Source organism: Galleria mellonella, unplaced genomic scaffold (genome assembly GCF_026898425.1).
Source record: "Galleria mellonella isolate WM207_F2 unplaced genomic scaffold, CSIRO_AGI_GalMel_v1 utg121, whole genome shotgun sequence".
Lineage (NCBI taxonomy): Eukaryota > Metazoa > Arthropoda > Insecta > Lepidoptera > Pyralidae > Galleria > Galleria mellonella.
In genome coordinates, this window is record NW_026441983.1 from 2,737,168 (window position 1) to 2,753,066 (window position 15,899).

Genomic DNA, 15,899 nt, shown 5'->3' on the forward strand with positions numbered 1-15,899 from the left:
GGCTAACTGGTCTGTTTTCATTCTCATCTATCATCCTTCATTGGTGCTCCGCCAGCGTATCCCGTTAGCGCAGGCGGGGTTACCATACCATTTTCACCCATCAAAAAAAAAAAACGATCCGCCCCGACTACGCACGGGTAGATAGGTATAAGTTACGCTGCCACATTACGCTCTAGCAATGTATGAGATACTATTTATAGGTGAAAGAATTTTTAAAATCGGATTATTAGCGTGCTAATAAGGAAGGGCTGGGGGGAAAGGGATTGTTAGCAATGGAGTTTGACAGCCCCATTGCTAGCAATATGCCCTATTAGGTCCACCTCCACGTGGTTCCCCCTGGAAATCACGTGGAGGTCGTAAAACATACTTAAAACATACTGGCTTTGCACCGCCCTGTGATATTCCCTTTTATCAATTTCCTTTGTAAAGTGTGTCTTCATTCTTTCTGGGAATTTGTGTGTGGGAACAGCTATTGTGCAATATGTATTGGTATGTTGTAGTATGGTTTGGAAGGGGTTCACACCCGTAACAGGCAAGTCAATATTTACATTATAATTTTTAAATTAATGAAATAAATAATAACAAAGATAATAACATTTGAATTTTTATAATTTAATAAAAATAACATTATAAATTAGTTATACTACATGTCGATATAATGATAACTATATGCCAATAATGACGACTACAAATTATAAAATTTAAATTGTCACACTTATTACAATATAATATAAATAAATTATTGAAGTAAAAAAGGACAGACTCAACCTTTATGTGTTTCATCTATGGTCTTGTCTCTGTGAAAAAAAAAATAGATGTAAGCTTTGTTGCATATTCAATTTAATATGTAAGAATGAACTCTTTTTCTTGTTGCACGTACTGGCCACTTATACTTTTTTATTATTAAAAATATAATGCATTCTGTGGATTCAATTCAAATTTAGTAAAATGGATGTTGAAAACGTAATATGTATTTTACTTATCTCGTCGTCCTTATAAATATATGATAGTTTAGCCGCATTTGCATCGCAATTATCACAGTTTTCAACAAGCTTTAAGGGTAATTGTCTTTAATTGGAGCTCTATATTTGTTGTAAAAGATTTAAGTCTCTGGGAATAAAGAAACAAATTATATTATATTAGAAACATGTAAGGAAATAATTAATAAAGTGATTATAAAGAAATACAGTGTTTTCATTATTAAAAATACACATTATGTTATAAATAATAATATATCATAATTTAATATTGACATTTAGGTATTCGGTCACGTTTTAGAAAGGATGTTTGCTCAAATTATGTCTTTATTATGTAGCACTTATTCTAAGGTTGTCCTGTAAAGATTGCTCTCAGCAATAAGACTGGCTCACTGTACTTATACAACTGTATCGTTACATTTATTAATTGTCTCGCTTATTCCCTATATTGTATAATGCAAATAAAGTGTACTCATTCATTCATTGGCTTATTAATATTTTAATCTTTTAAAAAGAGCCTAAAATGTATTTCCCTCCTTTCGTAGGTTAGATAAAGATCGATAGCCTAAATTTATAATTGTGGCAATTACGAAGAATAACGTAAACAAATAAATATGGTATAATATTTAGAATGTGGATAAAGTCAATTACCCCAAAAACGCATCGTACCTCATAATAGTGACAATGATCAGCTATTACCGGCTATTATAGTTATCCGGGTCACCGGTGACGGCGCAGTTCCCGGACAAAGCGTGACCCGTGTGATCCGGGACAGTAGTTCACCCCGCTATTGTATGCAGCATTGATTGTATTGTATGCAATATACCTATTTGTTGTTGAATTACTTTCAATTATGTAATGGGTTAATACTATTATGTGGGGGGAAAGGGATTGTTAGTAATGGAGATTAAGAATCCCATTGCTAGCAATATACCCAACCAGGTCGACCTCCTTGCGGTTCCCCCTGGAAACTATCATGGTTAATTCCTGATGAATTCATCGTGATGGGCTAACTGACCTGGATTCATTCTCACCTATCATCTTCCACTGGTGCCTCGTTGGCGTATCCCGTTAGCGCAAGCGGGGTTACCATACCAAAAAAAAAAGAAAAAAAAAGAACTATTGTGTGAGAGTGAACGGATTGCTAGTAATGGACTAACTAACTGACCCATTGATAGCAATACACCTTATCGGGTCGACCTCCACGCGGTTCCCCCTGGAATCAATCGTGGTTAATTCTAGTGGAATTATTCACGATGGGCTAACTGACCTGCTTCATCCTCACCTATCATCTTCCACTGGTGCCTCGTTGGTGTATATCGATAGCGCGGGCGGGGTTACCATTCCATTTTCACCCATTAAAACAAAAGTATTTTATTTTTAATTTAATTGAATTGGACAAAGTTTTTATGAGACCAATCTGAAAGTATAGCCTGTTAGGTGAAAGATGGATCTTCCAAATTGATGTATAAATGATGGGGTTCTTAGGTAACATAAACAAAAAATAAATTCAAATTCTGAAACGAACAATATAATATATATATTTCAAAAAGAAGGTTCTCACCTTCTTTTTGAAGCCGCTTAAAAAAGATGAAGTTTCAGAATGAAAGATGTAGGTAGTTAAAAAGATGATTCGGTTGTTTTTTTATGTTTTTTTTTTACAACACAGGGGGCAAACTAGCATGCGGCTCACCTGATGGTAAGTGACTACCGCCGCCCATGATCACCCACAACACCAGCGGCATTACAGGTGTGCTGCCGGCCTTTTAAAAAGGAATATTAATAACTCCGTCAGTTCTAAACCGATTTGGAGAATTCTGTTTTTATCTGAAAAAATATACTTACAGATTGGATTTATAGATATTTTATCACTACAACTGCTACTACTGGCTCATCCGTCATACTCGTGAACGGTTACTAGTAGGGATGGATTCAAGATCTACATGTATGGCTCCAAAAGTCTACAATAAAATTCCAGAGCAATACAAATGTTAAAACATAAATTTGTTAAAAAAAAAACTAATTGACAAATGCTATTACAATATTAATGAATTAAAAATTTTGAATAAAATATACTTATATTTATAACTAGCTGTTCCCCGCCACATCGTCCGCGTTTCAGTCGTTTTTTAAAATAAGTAGCCTATGCCCTTCCTCACGGTTGAGTGGTTTTGATGTAACAGACACATTTCCCTTCACTGCTCTGCTCTTATTGATCGTAGCGCGATGAAAAATATACTATAACCTGTCTAGGAGTATGAAGAATAATTGTACCAAGTTTGGTTAAAATCCGTCAAGTAGTTTTTGTTTCTATAACGAATATACAGACAGACAGACAAAAATTTTACTGATTGCATTTTATGTCATCAGTATCGATCACTAATCACCCGCTGATAGTTATTTTGGTAATATATTTCATGTACAGAATTGACCTCTCTACAGATTTATTATAAGTATTGATTACATACACCTAACTCTCTTTTCGAGGGGGAAAGGGATTGTTAGTAATGGAGACTGAGAATCCCATTGCTAGCAATATACCCAACCAGGTCGACTTTCACGCGGTTCCCTCTGAAAACTATCATGGTTAATTCCTGATGAATTCATCATGATGGGCTAACTGACCTGTTTTCATTCTCATCTATCACCCTTCACTGGTGCCCCGCCAGCGTATCCCGTTAGCACAGGCGGGGTTACTATTCCATTTTCATCCAATAAAAAAAAACTCTCTTTTCGAATGTTATTTAAATTTTTTGACATTTGCCTACTAGTGCTTAAATTTTTGACATTTATTTTATTATATCAACACTATATGATTTGCAATAGCTCTTTTTGTAATGCTACAGTACGCCAAACAAAAAATTTACACGCTAACCTTGGCAAAACATGTCAGAACTAGAATATAATAAAAAAACCCACACATGTTTATGCAAATAAATTTATCTTTATCAAGAATATTATGATTGATTGTACCTTTTTTTTATCTTTCTTTTATCAACACGAAGTTTGTGATAGTCATTTTATTCTGTCATTTTTTTTTCTTGAACGCTTAACTCTTATTTGACAAAAGCAACAGCTGTGTTTCTTGCCTGTTCTTCTCAGCTGAAATTGCATTCCGAACTAGGCGATAGATTAAAAAAAAATATTATTCAATAATACTTATAATTAAGTTTTTTTTTTTTATACAACTTAGAATGGCAAACAAGCTGACGGCCCACCTGATGGAAAGTGGTAACCGTCGCCTATAGACATGAGCAGTAGCATGGACGTAACAGAGTGTACTGTTTCGCCCATGATACCCCCCATGCGTTGCCATTCCTGAGGACTCAGGTGTTATTCCTCTGTACCCTGTAAATTCACGCAATATCCCACCTTTCAAACCGAAACACAGCCATGCGAACACAACTGCTTCACGGTTGAAACACGAATCGGACAGAGGTGCTCAAGCAAACGACTTTTGTACAAAGTCTCCCTCTGGTAACTTGCAATACTTACTAATTCTTGAATCCAATATATATCCAATCTATTGCCAGTGACAATTATATAGTGCACTCATAAAAACAACTGTTACGAAGAATTATCATGATTTGTAACAATATGGAATGGGGATGGATATATAAATATTGATTCAAGAATAATTATGAATATTAGGACGAAACTAGCGATGTAACGCACACAGACGCACGCACGCACGCACGCACGCACGGACGCACGCACGCACGCACGCACGCACGTACGCACGCACGCACGCACGCGCGCACCCCACGCACGCACGCACGCACGCACGCACGTACGCGCGCGCGCACGTATGCACACACACATACACACGCACGCATGCACGCACACGTACACATGCACGATATGTGTAAGCTACTAAACTAAATGTACAATTTTAAGCCAGTTTTTCTGTGAAACATAATCTTTAATTATATGATGTCGATTAAAAATAGTTTGAAAGCTAGTCTATTTGATTAAAGACTGTTTTATTTCTGTTTGTTACAGACATTGTTGGGGCCTGAAGCGCTGACTGTGCAGGTGGGGGTGGCAACGGCCGCGGTGGCCGGCTTCGTATTCTGTATCTCACTCATGGGGTTGTACGGTGCCGTGAGTCGCTCACAGTTCTTACTGTTTATGGTGAGTAGTTTTTAACCAATTTCATATAGAAGGAGGTTTTTAAATTCAAATAGATATGTTTACAAACACTTTTAAATCATCATTTTTTTTTTAATGTACTGCAGAGTTCGGAAAGTTGTTATCTGTTGTGAAGAGCCCGCAAGAAACTGAACAGTTACTCTTTTAAATCTCTGTTAACGTTATGTGTATTTATTTAAATGTACTATGTCTAAAATTACATGGTCGTTAAAAGCTCGTGCATGGTCGACTAACACCATGCACGCTTGTAATTCAAGTAATCGTTTAGAGTGTTTGTTCTATAAGTGTTTTTTAATAACAGTTTTAAATTTATCAAAAGGCAGATCCGAAATATTCTTCGGTACCTTATTATAACATTTAATGCCCATTCCCATAAGAGACCTATTAACTTTTTCCAAACGATGCTTCGGAACAGTGAGTTTGTATTTGTATCTAGTGTTAAGATTATTGAGATCGCTGTTTCTAAGAAACAGTTGAAGATTCCTGCGTATATATATATATATATATATATATATATATATATATATATATATATATATATATATATATATATATATACGCAGGAATCTTCAACTATATATATATATATACAAAATGTTTGCGTATTCAGAAGCTACGGTGAGAATATTTAGTTCTTTAAGTTTCAATTCAGTGGTACGGTTTTTTTTGGTTTTTATCTTTGTCACCTCATAACTCCGTCAGATGTGAACCGATTTGAAAAATTCTTTTTTTATCTTTAAATTAATTTAATTGGGTTTGCCAGAATTAAAGTCGGTTTTTGTTTTGTGGATTTTTTTATTATTATCGATAAATGCCGGTAATAACTGACTTGCTTAACGATCACCTATCATCCCTCACTGGTGGCCCGCCAGTATTTTTTTTTTTATACCGTTAACGCAGGCGGGGTTACTATACCATTGTTTTTATACAACTTAGAATGGCAAACATGCTGACGGCCCGCCTGATGGAAAGTGGTAACCGTCGCCTATAGACATGAGCAGTACCATGGACATAATATACTGTTTCGCCCATGATACCCCCCATGCGTTGCCATTGCGTTGGACTCAGGTGTTATTCCTCTGTACCCAGTAAATTCACGCCATATTCCACCCTTCAAACCGAAACACAGCCATGCAAACACAACTGCTTCACAGTAGAAACACGAATACGACAAAGGTACGCAAGCAATAGACTTTTGTACAAAGTCTCCCTCTGATTCTCTCGATTAAAGAAAAGTGTCCCTTGTCAAATGTATTTTTTTTTTCAGTATTCAACTTTAATGCTGCTCTTACTGCTATTGGAGTGTGCCCTATTCTACTATTTTTCATCTACTTTGACCGAGGTAAATTTATTTATTTATTTATGTTTATTTATATTTAACTTTAATGCACAGTAAAATTCTATGTACATTTGGCGGACTTAACACCGGACGGTGTTCACTACCAATTAATAATTTTCATTTTGCAGCTTAATTCATTAAATATAATACATTTTTTTTTACCTATCCCAATAATGAAGTACTACGTCCGTGATTCACTGTTCACCCCAAAGGTTGACTGGTAGAGAATGCTACTAGCATTGAGTCCGCCTTTTGTATCATATTTTCAATTGGTCAATAAAATTGTTTAAATAAACAAATAAATTACAAATATATTTTTTATATTACTATAAATTAATGTCGAAGCAGTTCGCTTGATAAAATGTGATGACCAAGTATTAAATCTAAAGTAACAAACGACGCCATGGTTTTCAACCGATTTTAAAAAGAAGAGGACTCACCATTCAGTTATTTTTTTTATGTCTGATACCTCATAACTGCATCGTTTATAAACCACAATTGGATTTTTTTTTTATCTTAAATGATAGATTTATGCACTGGTCTCATAGAAATATAATCAAAATTGGTTTAGTACTTTAGTTTTTCAATCGAAATACTTGGTTTCATCACAATTGAAGTCGGTTTTTTATGGGACACAATCTTTATTTAATTTATCATTAATCAAAATAATACAGAATAGAAGAGACAAAATGCTGGGCCACCTTATACGACATGACGATTTTTTTAAGAGCATAGTAGAAGGAAAAATAGAGGGCAAAAGAGGAGGGGAAAGACCGAGGAATAACAACATGGGACAGATAAAAGAAACACTAGGTGTCATATAGTATGGGGAAGTCAAGGATATGGCCTGGGATAGAACTGGCTGGAGGAAGATGCATGGATTAGTTGCACCGACAAGAGGAAACTCGTAAATGAAAAAAAGAATCTTTATTATTAATGGTGTATTTTTAAAGAGAAAAATTTTTAAAAAATATGTTCAAAAACTGCATGGCCTGATTTCTCCTCCACTCTGTCGGCATTAGACGAACAAACGGAGCGGGAGCCTCCACGCTTACGTCGCATACATACGCACGAAGCGATTTGTGTCTTCCTTCGCATGATGCGCACGACCAAGGAGTGGAACTCTCTTCCTATTTATGTTCTTCCATCCAAATATAATCTACACCGATTTAAGACAAATGTAAATAGGGCTAGTCGTGATCAATCGCGAGACCCTTCAACAACAACCACAACTTTTTAACTAACTTCAAAAACAAACTGCTTTTTGAAGTCAGTTAAAAGGCGGCAGTTTTATTTTCGTTGTTTACCTACCTGCTACTTAAGGAGTCGATATTTACGACCTTAATTTAACACCATTTGATGGACATTTTTTCATACGCACAGACGATTCTCATTTCTATCTCCCATAAAAGCGACTTTTAGATTACGTCAGTCGTTCATCTTCCCGTTCTAAGCGTTCGTAATTTAAAAATTATTATTTAAATATGGAATTCTGCTTCTATGCCCCCAGAAAGGTCTCCTAGAGCAAGACGGACAATGGACGCACGCTCTCCGATTGGTTTTCGCCTGCTGTGATAGTGACGTCACGTAAGTGTTCACATTCTAAATTGCTCAGGAGCTAAGAACAAGGAATGATAAAATAAAAACTGTAAATCATATGGTCGCCACTTTTCGTCTAATGCAAACATAATTAGTAAAAAGAGGACGAAACATACACCATCAGTTGCTATTTTTCTCAATTCATAGCAGACAGAACTCTGTGTGCTGTGGTTTCTTGTAGTTTTCCGTTTGAAGAGCGGGATATAGTAGTGAAATTACAGGATACAGAGGCATCCCATCATCATCATCATTTTAGACATTAACTGTCGCTGCTGATTGATCTTTTAGTCATTGGGATGTTTTGCCAGTAGTTGCCAGGCTTGATATTTGGATTGATGACTGCAGTTAGACTTCAGTGATGCATTAAGAGGGACACTGCTGCCTATCCGTCGACTATTCGCTTCTTGCGACAACAACGGGAAAGGAAAGGCCAATTCTATGCCGAAATCACAGAGCTCAGGAATAATAATGCATGAAAAATATGGGAGTTATGTATATACTAGTGATCTCTATAGTATTGTTTATTACTATAGACGACCTTTACCATTTCTAATGAAGTGGCCCGTCAGTTTGTTCGTTTGTTTAAACGCGCTAATCTCAAGAACTATTGGTTCGAATTGAAAAATTCTTTTTCTATTGGATAGTCCATTTATCGAGGAAGGCTATAGGCTATAAAACATCACGCTGCGACCAATAGGAGCGAAGTATCAGTGAAAAATGTTGCAAAAACGGGGAAAATTATTCATATTTGAGAGCTTCCGTTGCGTGCGCTGCGTAACGGTTCAAGTTACCCAAAAATAATGTATGAAAGAATTATTTCTCTTTAAATGATATGAACATAAGCTATATATTATTGTCGAAAATTCTATCAGCCCGTGCAAAGCCGAGTTAAGTTACTATTAAAAACTAAAGTTCATCAAAAGGCAAAACCCTTAAGGTTTTAGTGCTGTTGTCCATCCTTCTATCCTTCAAGATTGTTTTATTGCATTTATACAATTATTAGAGTGAAGGCAGAAAGGAAGCCGCCATGGTCCTGCTGTGGCCCGGCTGGGTACCCTGACAACTGTACCTCCAGCCAGCTGTATGAGAAGGTAAGATGCTGAACTGGAAAAAGGTTATTAACTGTCAGGACTCGAACCTGATCTCTTGAGATGGGTTTATATCTCAATCCTCTACGTGCAAGCAGGTAAACTCGAAGTAAAACTCTATTAATGAAATAGATAGATAGATACTCTTTGTTGTTTCCTCCAAAAGATTACAATAGTAAACTTATTATGAATATAAACAATTACAAGAAATGATCACAGTAAGAAAACAATGGGCGACCTTATCGCTAAGAGCGATCTCTTGCAGGCAACCTTTGGATGGAGAGGAGTAATTATAAACAGTTTGTTCGGAGGCACGATGAAAACTCTATCATTTATAAATATGGAGATGTAAAACATATAATAATGTAAATATTACTCATTATTATTTATATACATACACAATAACATAACTGTTCATGTCTATAGGCGACGGTTACCACTTTCCATCAGGTGGGCCGTGAGCTTGTTTGCCATTCTAAGTTGTACAAATATAATATATATATATATATGAAATATTCAGAGGTTTGCCATAAGAATAAGTAGATATGATTGAAAAGGAATGCTACCAGAGGGAGACTTGATACAAGAGTCGTTTGCTTGGGTACCTCTACCCCATTGTGTTTCTACCGTGAAGCAGTTGTATTTACACGGCTGTGTTTCGGCTTGAAGGGTGGGATATAGCAGTGACACTACAGGATACAGAGGCATAACACTTTAGTCCTCAGGAATCGCAATGAAGGATGATAGGTGAGGGTGAATGCAAGTTTTTTTAGTGGATGATAATAGAATGGTAACCCCGGTTACGCTTATGGTGTACACTGGCGAGGCACCAGTGAGGGATGATAGGCGAGGATGAAAAGGCAGGTCAGCTAGCTCATCGTGATGAAGCAATAGGACTGATACTTGGCAGGCGGATTGGCAACCGCAATTCGACTTTGGTGATGTTTTAAGACGTTACTGCCCATTTCTCGACCATTAAGTTACCTTAGTCTCCTCTTACGACACCCGCGGGAAAAGAAGGGCTGGCCCATTCTCTGCCGGGAGCACACGGCGATTGTAACAAATAATTTATTGCCCAGGATTGTCGGCAAACGATAACAGCGTGGTTACACCGGTACCAAACTGCGATCTACGCTTCCCTGGCGGTGCTGCACATTATATTGTCGTCCTGCTCTCTCGTGCGCCGACGTCGCAGTGCGTCCCTCTCGCACAGATAGCGATCACCGCGCCGTGCAAACGGCGGTAAGTTCTTTTTATAATACAGACAGCAAACGTGCATGCGCTCACCCTGGAACGCCTTTCGCTCTCCATGGGTTTCGACATCCTTCCCCCAGTGCACTTCACGCACTATCCGGCAAACACTGCTCATCAGCCCTCCATCCTCGACATGGCCCTACTAAAGAACGTAGCCTTAAGGCTGAGTTCTATGGAGGTCCATGCCGAACTCATCTCCGACCACCGCCCCGTCACATTCTCGCTAGGCCCACCTGCAGACGGGGCGCCTCAATTTAAAACGGTCACGGACTGGAGCCGGCTCGAGAAAGTCCTCGAGTCGACTAACTCTCCGGTACTGGACCGCATCCCGGACGTAGTCGAATCTATCGAGGAGACGACTACAGCCATTGACGCGCTAACAGAGCACCTGCAGTCGGCAGTCAAGGACTGCTCCAGGGAGGTTCCGGATACGGGCGACCGTAGATGGAACCTGCCTGATGATGTAAGGGCTCTGCTGCGCACTAAGAATGCAGCCACACGAGCGTATGACCGCTATCCCTCAGAAGAGAACCGAACCCGCCTGCGAGATTTACAGCGCGAAGTAAAGAGTCGCATAGCGGAACTTCGGCGAGACAGATGGGATAAGTTCACCAAAGAACTCACCCCCTGCCATACCGCGTACTGGCGAGTAGCCAAAACCCTCAAAACAGACCAGTGTTACTCCGACCTTCCGCCCTTAGTCCGAACAAACAACAGTCCGGCCTTATTTGATGAAGAAAAGGCTGAATGCCTAGCAGACAGCCTAGAGGCCCAATGCATGCCGAGTACCCTTCCGGTGCCCGATGATCATCTAGAGAAGGTAGAATCCGAGGTGGAGCGAATCCTGTCGATCCCTCCAGTAGAGTCACTCCCCCCCGTTACACTGGATGAGGTGCGAACACTCATCAAAGGAACCCCCAACCGAAAGGCACCCGGTGCCGACGGTATCTCTAACAGACTCCTTAAGAGTCTGCCAGAAACCATTCTGCTACTTCTAGTAGCGATCTTCAATGCGGCAATTACCAATGCCATCTTTCCAGATGCTTGGAAAGAAGCCGATGTCGTAGGCTTTCCCAAACCTGGGAAAGATAAGTCCCTTCCCACCAGTTTTCGCCCCATCAGTCTCCTCAGCTCGCTGGGGAAGCTGTATGAGAAGCTAATACTCGCACGCCTGAAAGACTGGCTACAGTCCAAAGGCATCCTGATCGATGAGCAGTTCGGCTTTAGAGCCAAGCACTCAGCTGTTCATCAAGTACATCGTGTAGTAGAACACGTCCTCAACGCCCGACACCTGAAATCCAACGGGGTCACATGTGCCCTGTTTCTCGACGTAGCGAAGGCCTTTGACAAAGTCTGGCACAGCGGCTTGATTTTCAAACTGCACAAGATGGGAGTGCCAGACAGGCTCGTGCACATCATACGAGCCTTCTTGTCCAATAGGTCATATCGCTATCGCGTCAATGGAGTGCGTTCCAGCGCACGACCGATTAGAGCCGGCGTCCCTCAAGGCGCTGTCCTCTCCCCCACCCTCTTCTCGTTGTACACCAACGACATCCCGCGTCAGCCCCGAGTGCAAATCGCCCTCTTTGCTGATGATACAGCCCTATATGTGGACAGCACGTCGGCCGCCTGTGCAGCCAACAGGCTTCAACGGGCGGTGGACGAGCTGGCCTACTGGTTCAGAAAATGGCGCATCGAAGTCAACCCAGATAAAAGCGCCGCCGTGCTTTTCACGGCCAAAAGAAAACCATCCCTTCCCGCCTCTATTCAGCTGTTTGGCACGCCCGTCCCCTGGACGAACGAAGCCAAATACCTAGGCGTGACACTAGATTCCAAGTTGAGTTTCGCATCTCATCTTAAGCGCGTCCGAGGCCTGGCCAATTTTATACTGGGACGCCTCCATCCCTTTATTAACAAGCGCAGCCAATTGTCGCTTAACGCAAAGCTGACGCTCTATAAAGCATGTATAAGACCGGTGATGACGTACGCTAGTGTCGTCTTCGCCCACGCCCTTCCTTCATTACTTCACCCCCTTCAGGTGGTGCAAAATAAATTTCTGCGACGGGCCACGGGCGCCCCGTGGTACGTGCGCAACGTGGATCTACACCGCGACCTCAAAATACCCACTATAAGGCAATTTATGAAGCAGGCGTCTCGACGCTACTTCGCCTCAGCCGAGTCCCATTCAAATCCGCTCATAGTAAGAGCGGTCAAATACAAACCCCCCATAGAGAACGTCGCTCCAAAACGTCGTCGCCCGAGGCACGCACTCTTGGACCCCGATGATCCAACTACGACGGCAAACGCGTCTCCCTCCCTACCTACCGCGGAACCCTCGACAAGAGCCCCTACAAACACACCCACACATCGCACACACCGCCCCCGCCGGCGGGGGCGAAGAACCCTCGCGACACACGGTCCGCGCGCGATCAGGTTTGCGCCCGAGCGCATAACAACCGCGTCGCAATCTCACCCACCCAGACGTACCGACCCTTCGCCGTCCCTCGACGGGGGTCGAAGTGCGGTGGCCTAAGCCGAGGCCGAGCCACTCTGGCGCCCTTAGGCGCACACACACACCGCAGTCCATAAGAAAGAGTCGACACCTCTGTCGCTCCCCTCTCGCGGGCTTGGAGTGCCATCAGCACTCGCCCCTGCATTCGCGTCCGGTGAAGCTGTAAAGGCCACACACGGCCAACAGCAAACACATTCAGAAAAAAAAAAAAAAAACGTGCATGCGGTTCACCCGATGGTAAGTGACTACCGTCACCCATGATCACCCACAACACCAACGGCATTGCAGGTGTGCTGCCGGCCTTTTAAAAAGGAATATGCTCATTTCTAGAAGGTTATGAGGCCGTATCGAAGTCGATTTTGAATGATTTCCAAGAAGATATAGTATGAGGTTTTTCAAAAAGGATATACTAAGCTTTCTTCAGGTTTGGCAATGTGCACATGACACCCCTAGTGTTGCAGGTATCCATAGGCTACTGTAACCGTTTACCATCAGACGTGCTGTATGCCTAAATTAAAACGTTTCTGTGTTCGTGAAGGTGAATAAAGGTTTTTTTTAACAAATGATAATGGAATGGTGACCCCACCTGGATTATTGGTATACACTGGCGGGGCACCAGTGAGGGATGATAGGCGAAGATGTATGTAGGTCGATAGCGCAGGCGGGGTTACCATTCTATTATCAACAATTGAAAAAAAAAACAGGGTATTTTGCCAACAAACGGGAATGAATAAATTTATTTCATTAATTTTTCTTTTATTCTAAATTGTACTTTATCTTTTCAGCACCAACACCTAAACCGAGGAAACGTTCGTGGCACGTGTCCCGGGTGTCCCCGGGGGACAGCTCAGATGATGTGCTCATGTTGGTACTGGGACGCGGCAGAATCGGCTGGGTCGACAAACCGTAGTAGTGACGAAGTTCACATCGAATCCACAACGTTAATAAATGTCCCGATTGTCCCAGAATGTAATTTATTAGAAAAATATTAATAAATAAGAAACTTTATAAAAATATTTGGAAATAAAATTAAATAAATAAGGTCACAAAATATTTGCACTATGTGTCCCGGGTGTCTCCAGGGAAACCTCAGATGATAAGAGTGATTGCAATTCTACAGCGTTAACAAATGTCCCAACTGTCCCAGAATGCTTCAATGAATATTTAAATATTTAATACTCAAAATTATTAAATATGCTCACGAGAATGTTTGTAACATGTGTCCCAGGTGGCCCCATGGAATAGATCAAATTATGTGCTCATTTTGGTATCAGAATGTTGTAGGATCGGTTGGATTGACAAACCGTAAAGATGATAACAATGACAGTAATTCTGTAGCGTTCAATGCATGTCCCAGTTGTCCCACAAATTATAATACTACTAAAAATGTGAAAGTTCATAAAGATGCTTGGTTATTTGTTATACAAAATAATTAAATATGGTCATAATAACGTTTATGATATGTGTCCTAGGTGTCCCCGTGGGACAGATCTAATGATGTGCTCAAGTTGGTATTGCGTCGTGGTAGGATGAATGAATCGACAAACGAAAGTAATTGCAAATAACGCTTAATAATTAGATGAAGTGTCCCATTTGTCCCACTCTTGACTAATAAATGTGAAAGTTTATAAAGATATTTGGATATTTCTTATTCAAAATATATAAATATGCCCATGATGTCCCAGGTGTCCCCACGGGACAGCTCAGGTCTTGTGCTCAAGTTTGGTGTTAGAATACAGCAGCAATGATGATGGGACAGTAATTGCACAGTTTTAAATGGATGTCCCAATTGTCCCACAATGTAAATAATTCTGTAACTACAATCCTACTAATAAATGTGACAATTTATAAAGATGTTTTATTTTGGTCATTCTCATTTTGAATTAAGATCGTTTGCTCGGGCACCTCTGTCCCATTCGTGTTTATACCGTGAAGCAGTCCTTCCTTTCAGGAAGGATCCAAGCAGATTCCTCTTTACCCTGTAAATTCACGCCATATCCCACCCTTCAAACCTAAACACAGCCATGCAAACACAACTGCTTCACGGTTGAAACACGAATGGGACAGAGGTACCCAAGCAATCGACTTTTGTACAAAGTCTCCCTCTGGTATATTATAGTAGTATTATCACGCCACCATTTGTTTTACCCTGTCATTCCATAGATTATATCTGCCTCGTCTACATTGTCTATTGTCTGTAATTAATAAGCATAGATTACAAAATATCAAATACGGTAAATCCATACAGCCATCAAACACGACTCTATCAAAACTCCCTAATGTCCCCCACAGTCCTGTGCGTTTCAAATTACCCATTATTAACCTGTATTTGACCCATTTACCGTCACAATAGCTGGGGGAGAAATGAAAGCCAATAATCAAGTGAATATTGTATGACGGTACTCGATGCTTTATTTCAATTTTTGTAAGAAATAGAAATAACATTTATTTAAATTTGGTCACAAGTATTTTAAGCTACTTGGAAAATGAGGACAAATCAATCAATTTTGTTTTTTATTATTAATATCAATGTTTTTTTTTTGATGGGTGATTATTGTGTGGTAACCCCGCCCGCGCTGACGGGATACGCTGGCGGAGCACCAGTGAAGGGTGATAGATGAGAATGAAAACAGGCCAGTTAGCCCACCGTGACGAATTCAACAATCACTGTACCTCCAGAACTCAATCACTATAGTTTTCAGGGGGAACTGCGTGGAGGTCGACCTAATAGGGTATATTGGTGGGGAAGGGATTGTTAGCAATAGAGTTTGACAGCCCCATTGCTAGCAATATAATAGCTTTATCAGGTCAACCTCCGCGTGGTTCCCCCTGGAAACCATCATGAACAATTGTCGTTGAATTCGTCACGATGGGCTAACTGACCTACTTCATCCTCACCTATCATCCTTCACTGGTGCCCCGCCGGTGTATACAGATAGCGCGGGTGGGATTACCATTCCATTATCACCTATAAAAAA

The 15,899-nt window shown here is 40.5% G+C and overlaps 1 protein-coding gene across 4 annotated transcripts in view; it reads left to right on the forward strand.

Moving 5' to 3' along the window:
- LOC113510131 (uncharacterized) overlaps positions 1-14,773 on the forward strand; it is a 33,746-nt gene extending 18,973 nt beyond the window's left edge. For all 4 annotated transcript variants that reach the window (XM_052898562.1, XM_026893559.3, XM_031910583.2 and 1 more), the window contains exons 4-9: positions 4,980-5,111; positions 6,397-6,471; positions 7,979-8,055; positions 9,071-9,158; positions 10,235-10,397; positions 13,707-14,773. In XM_052898562.1, coding sequence (XP_052754522.1) covers positions 4,980-5,111; positions 6,397-6,471; positions 7,979-8,055; positions 9,071-9,158; positions 10,235-10,372 — 510 coding nt within the window. In that variant the 3' untranslated portion in view covers positions 10,373-10,397; positions 13,707-14,773. The remainder of the gene's footprint in view (positions 1-4,979; positions 5,112-6,396; positions 6,472-7,978; positions 8,056-9,070; positions 9,159-10,234; positions 10,398-13,706) is intronic.
- The last annotated feature ends 1,126 nt before the right edge of the window (positions 14,774-15,899 follow it).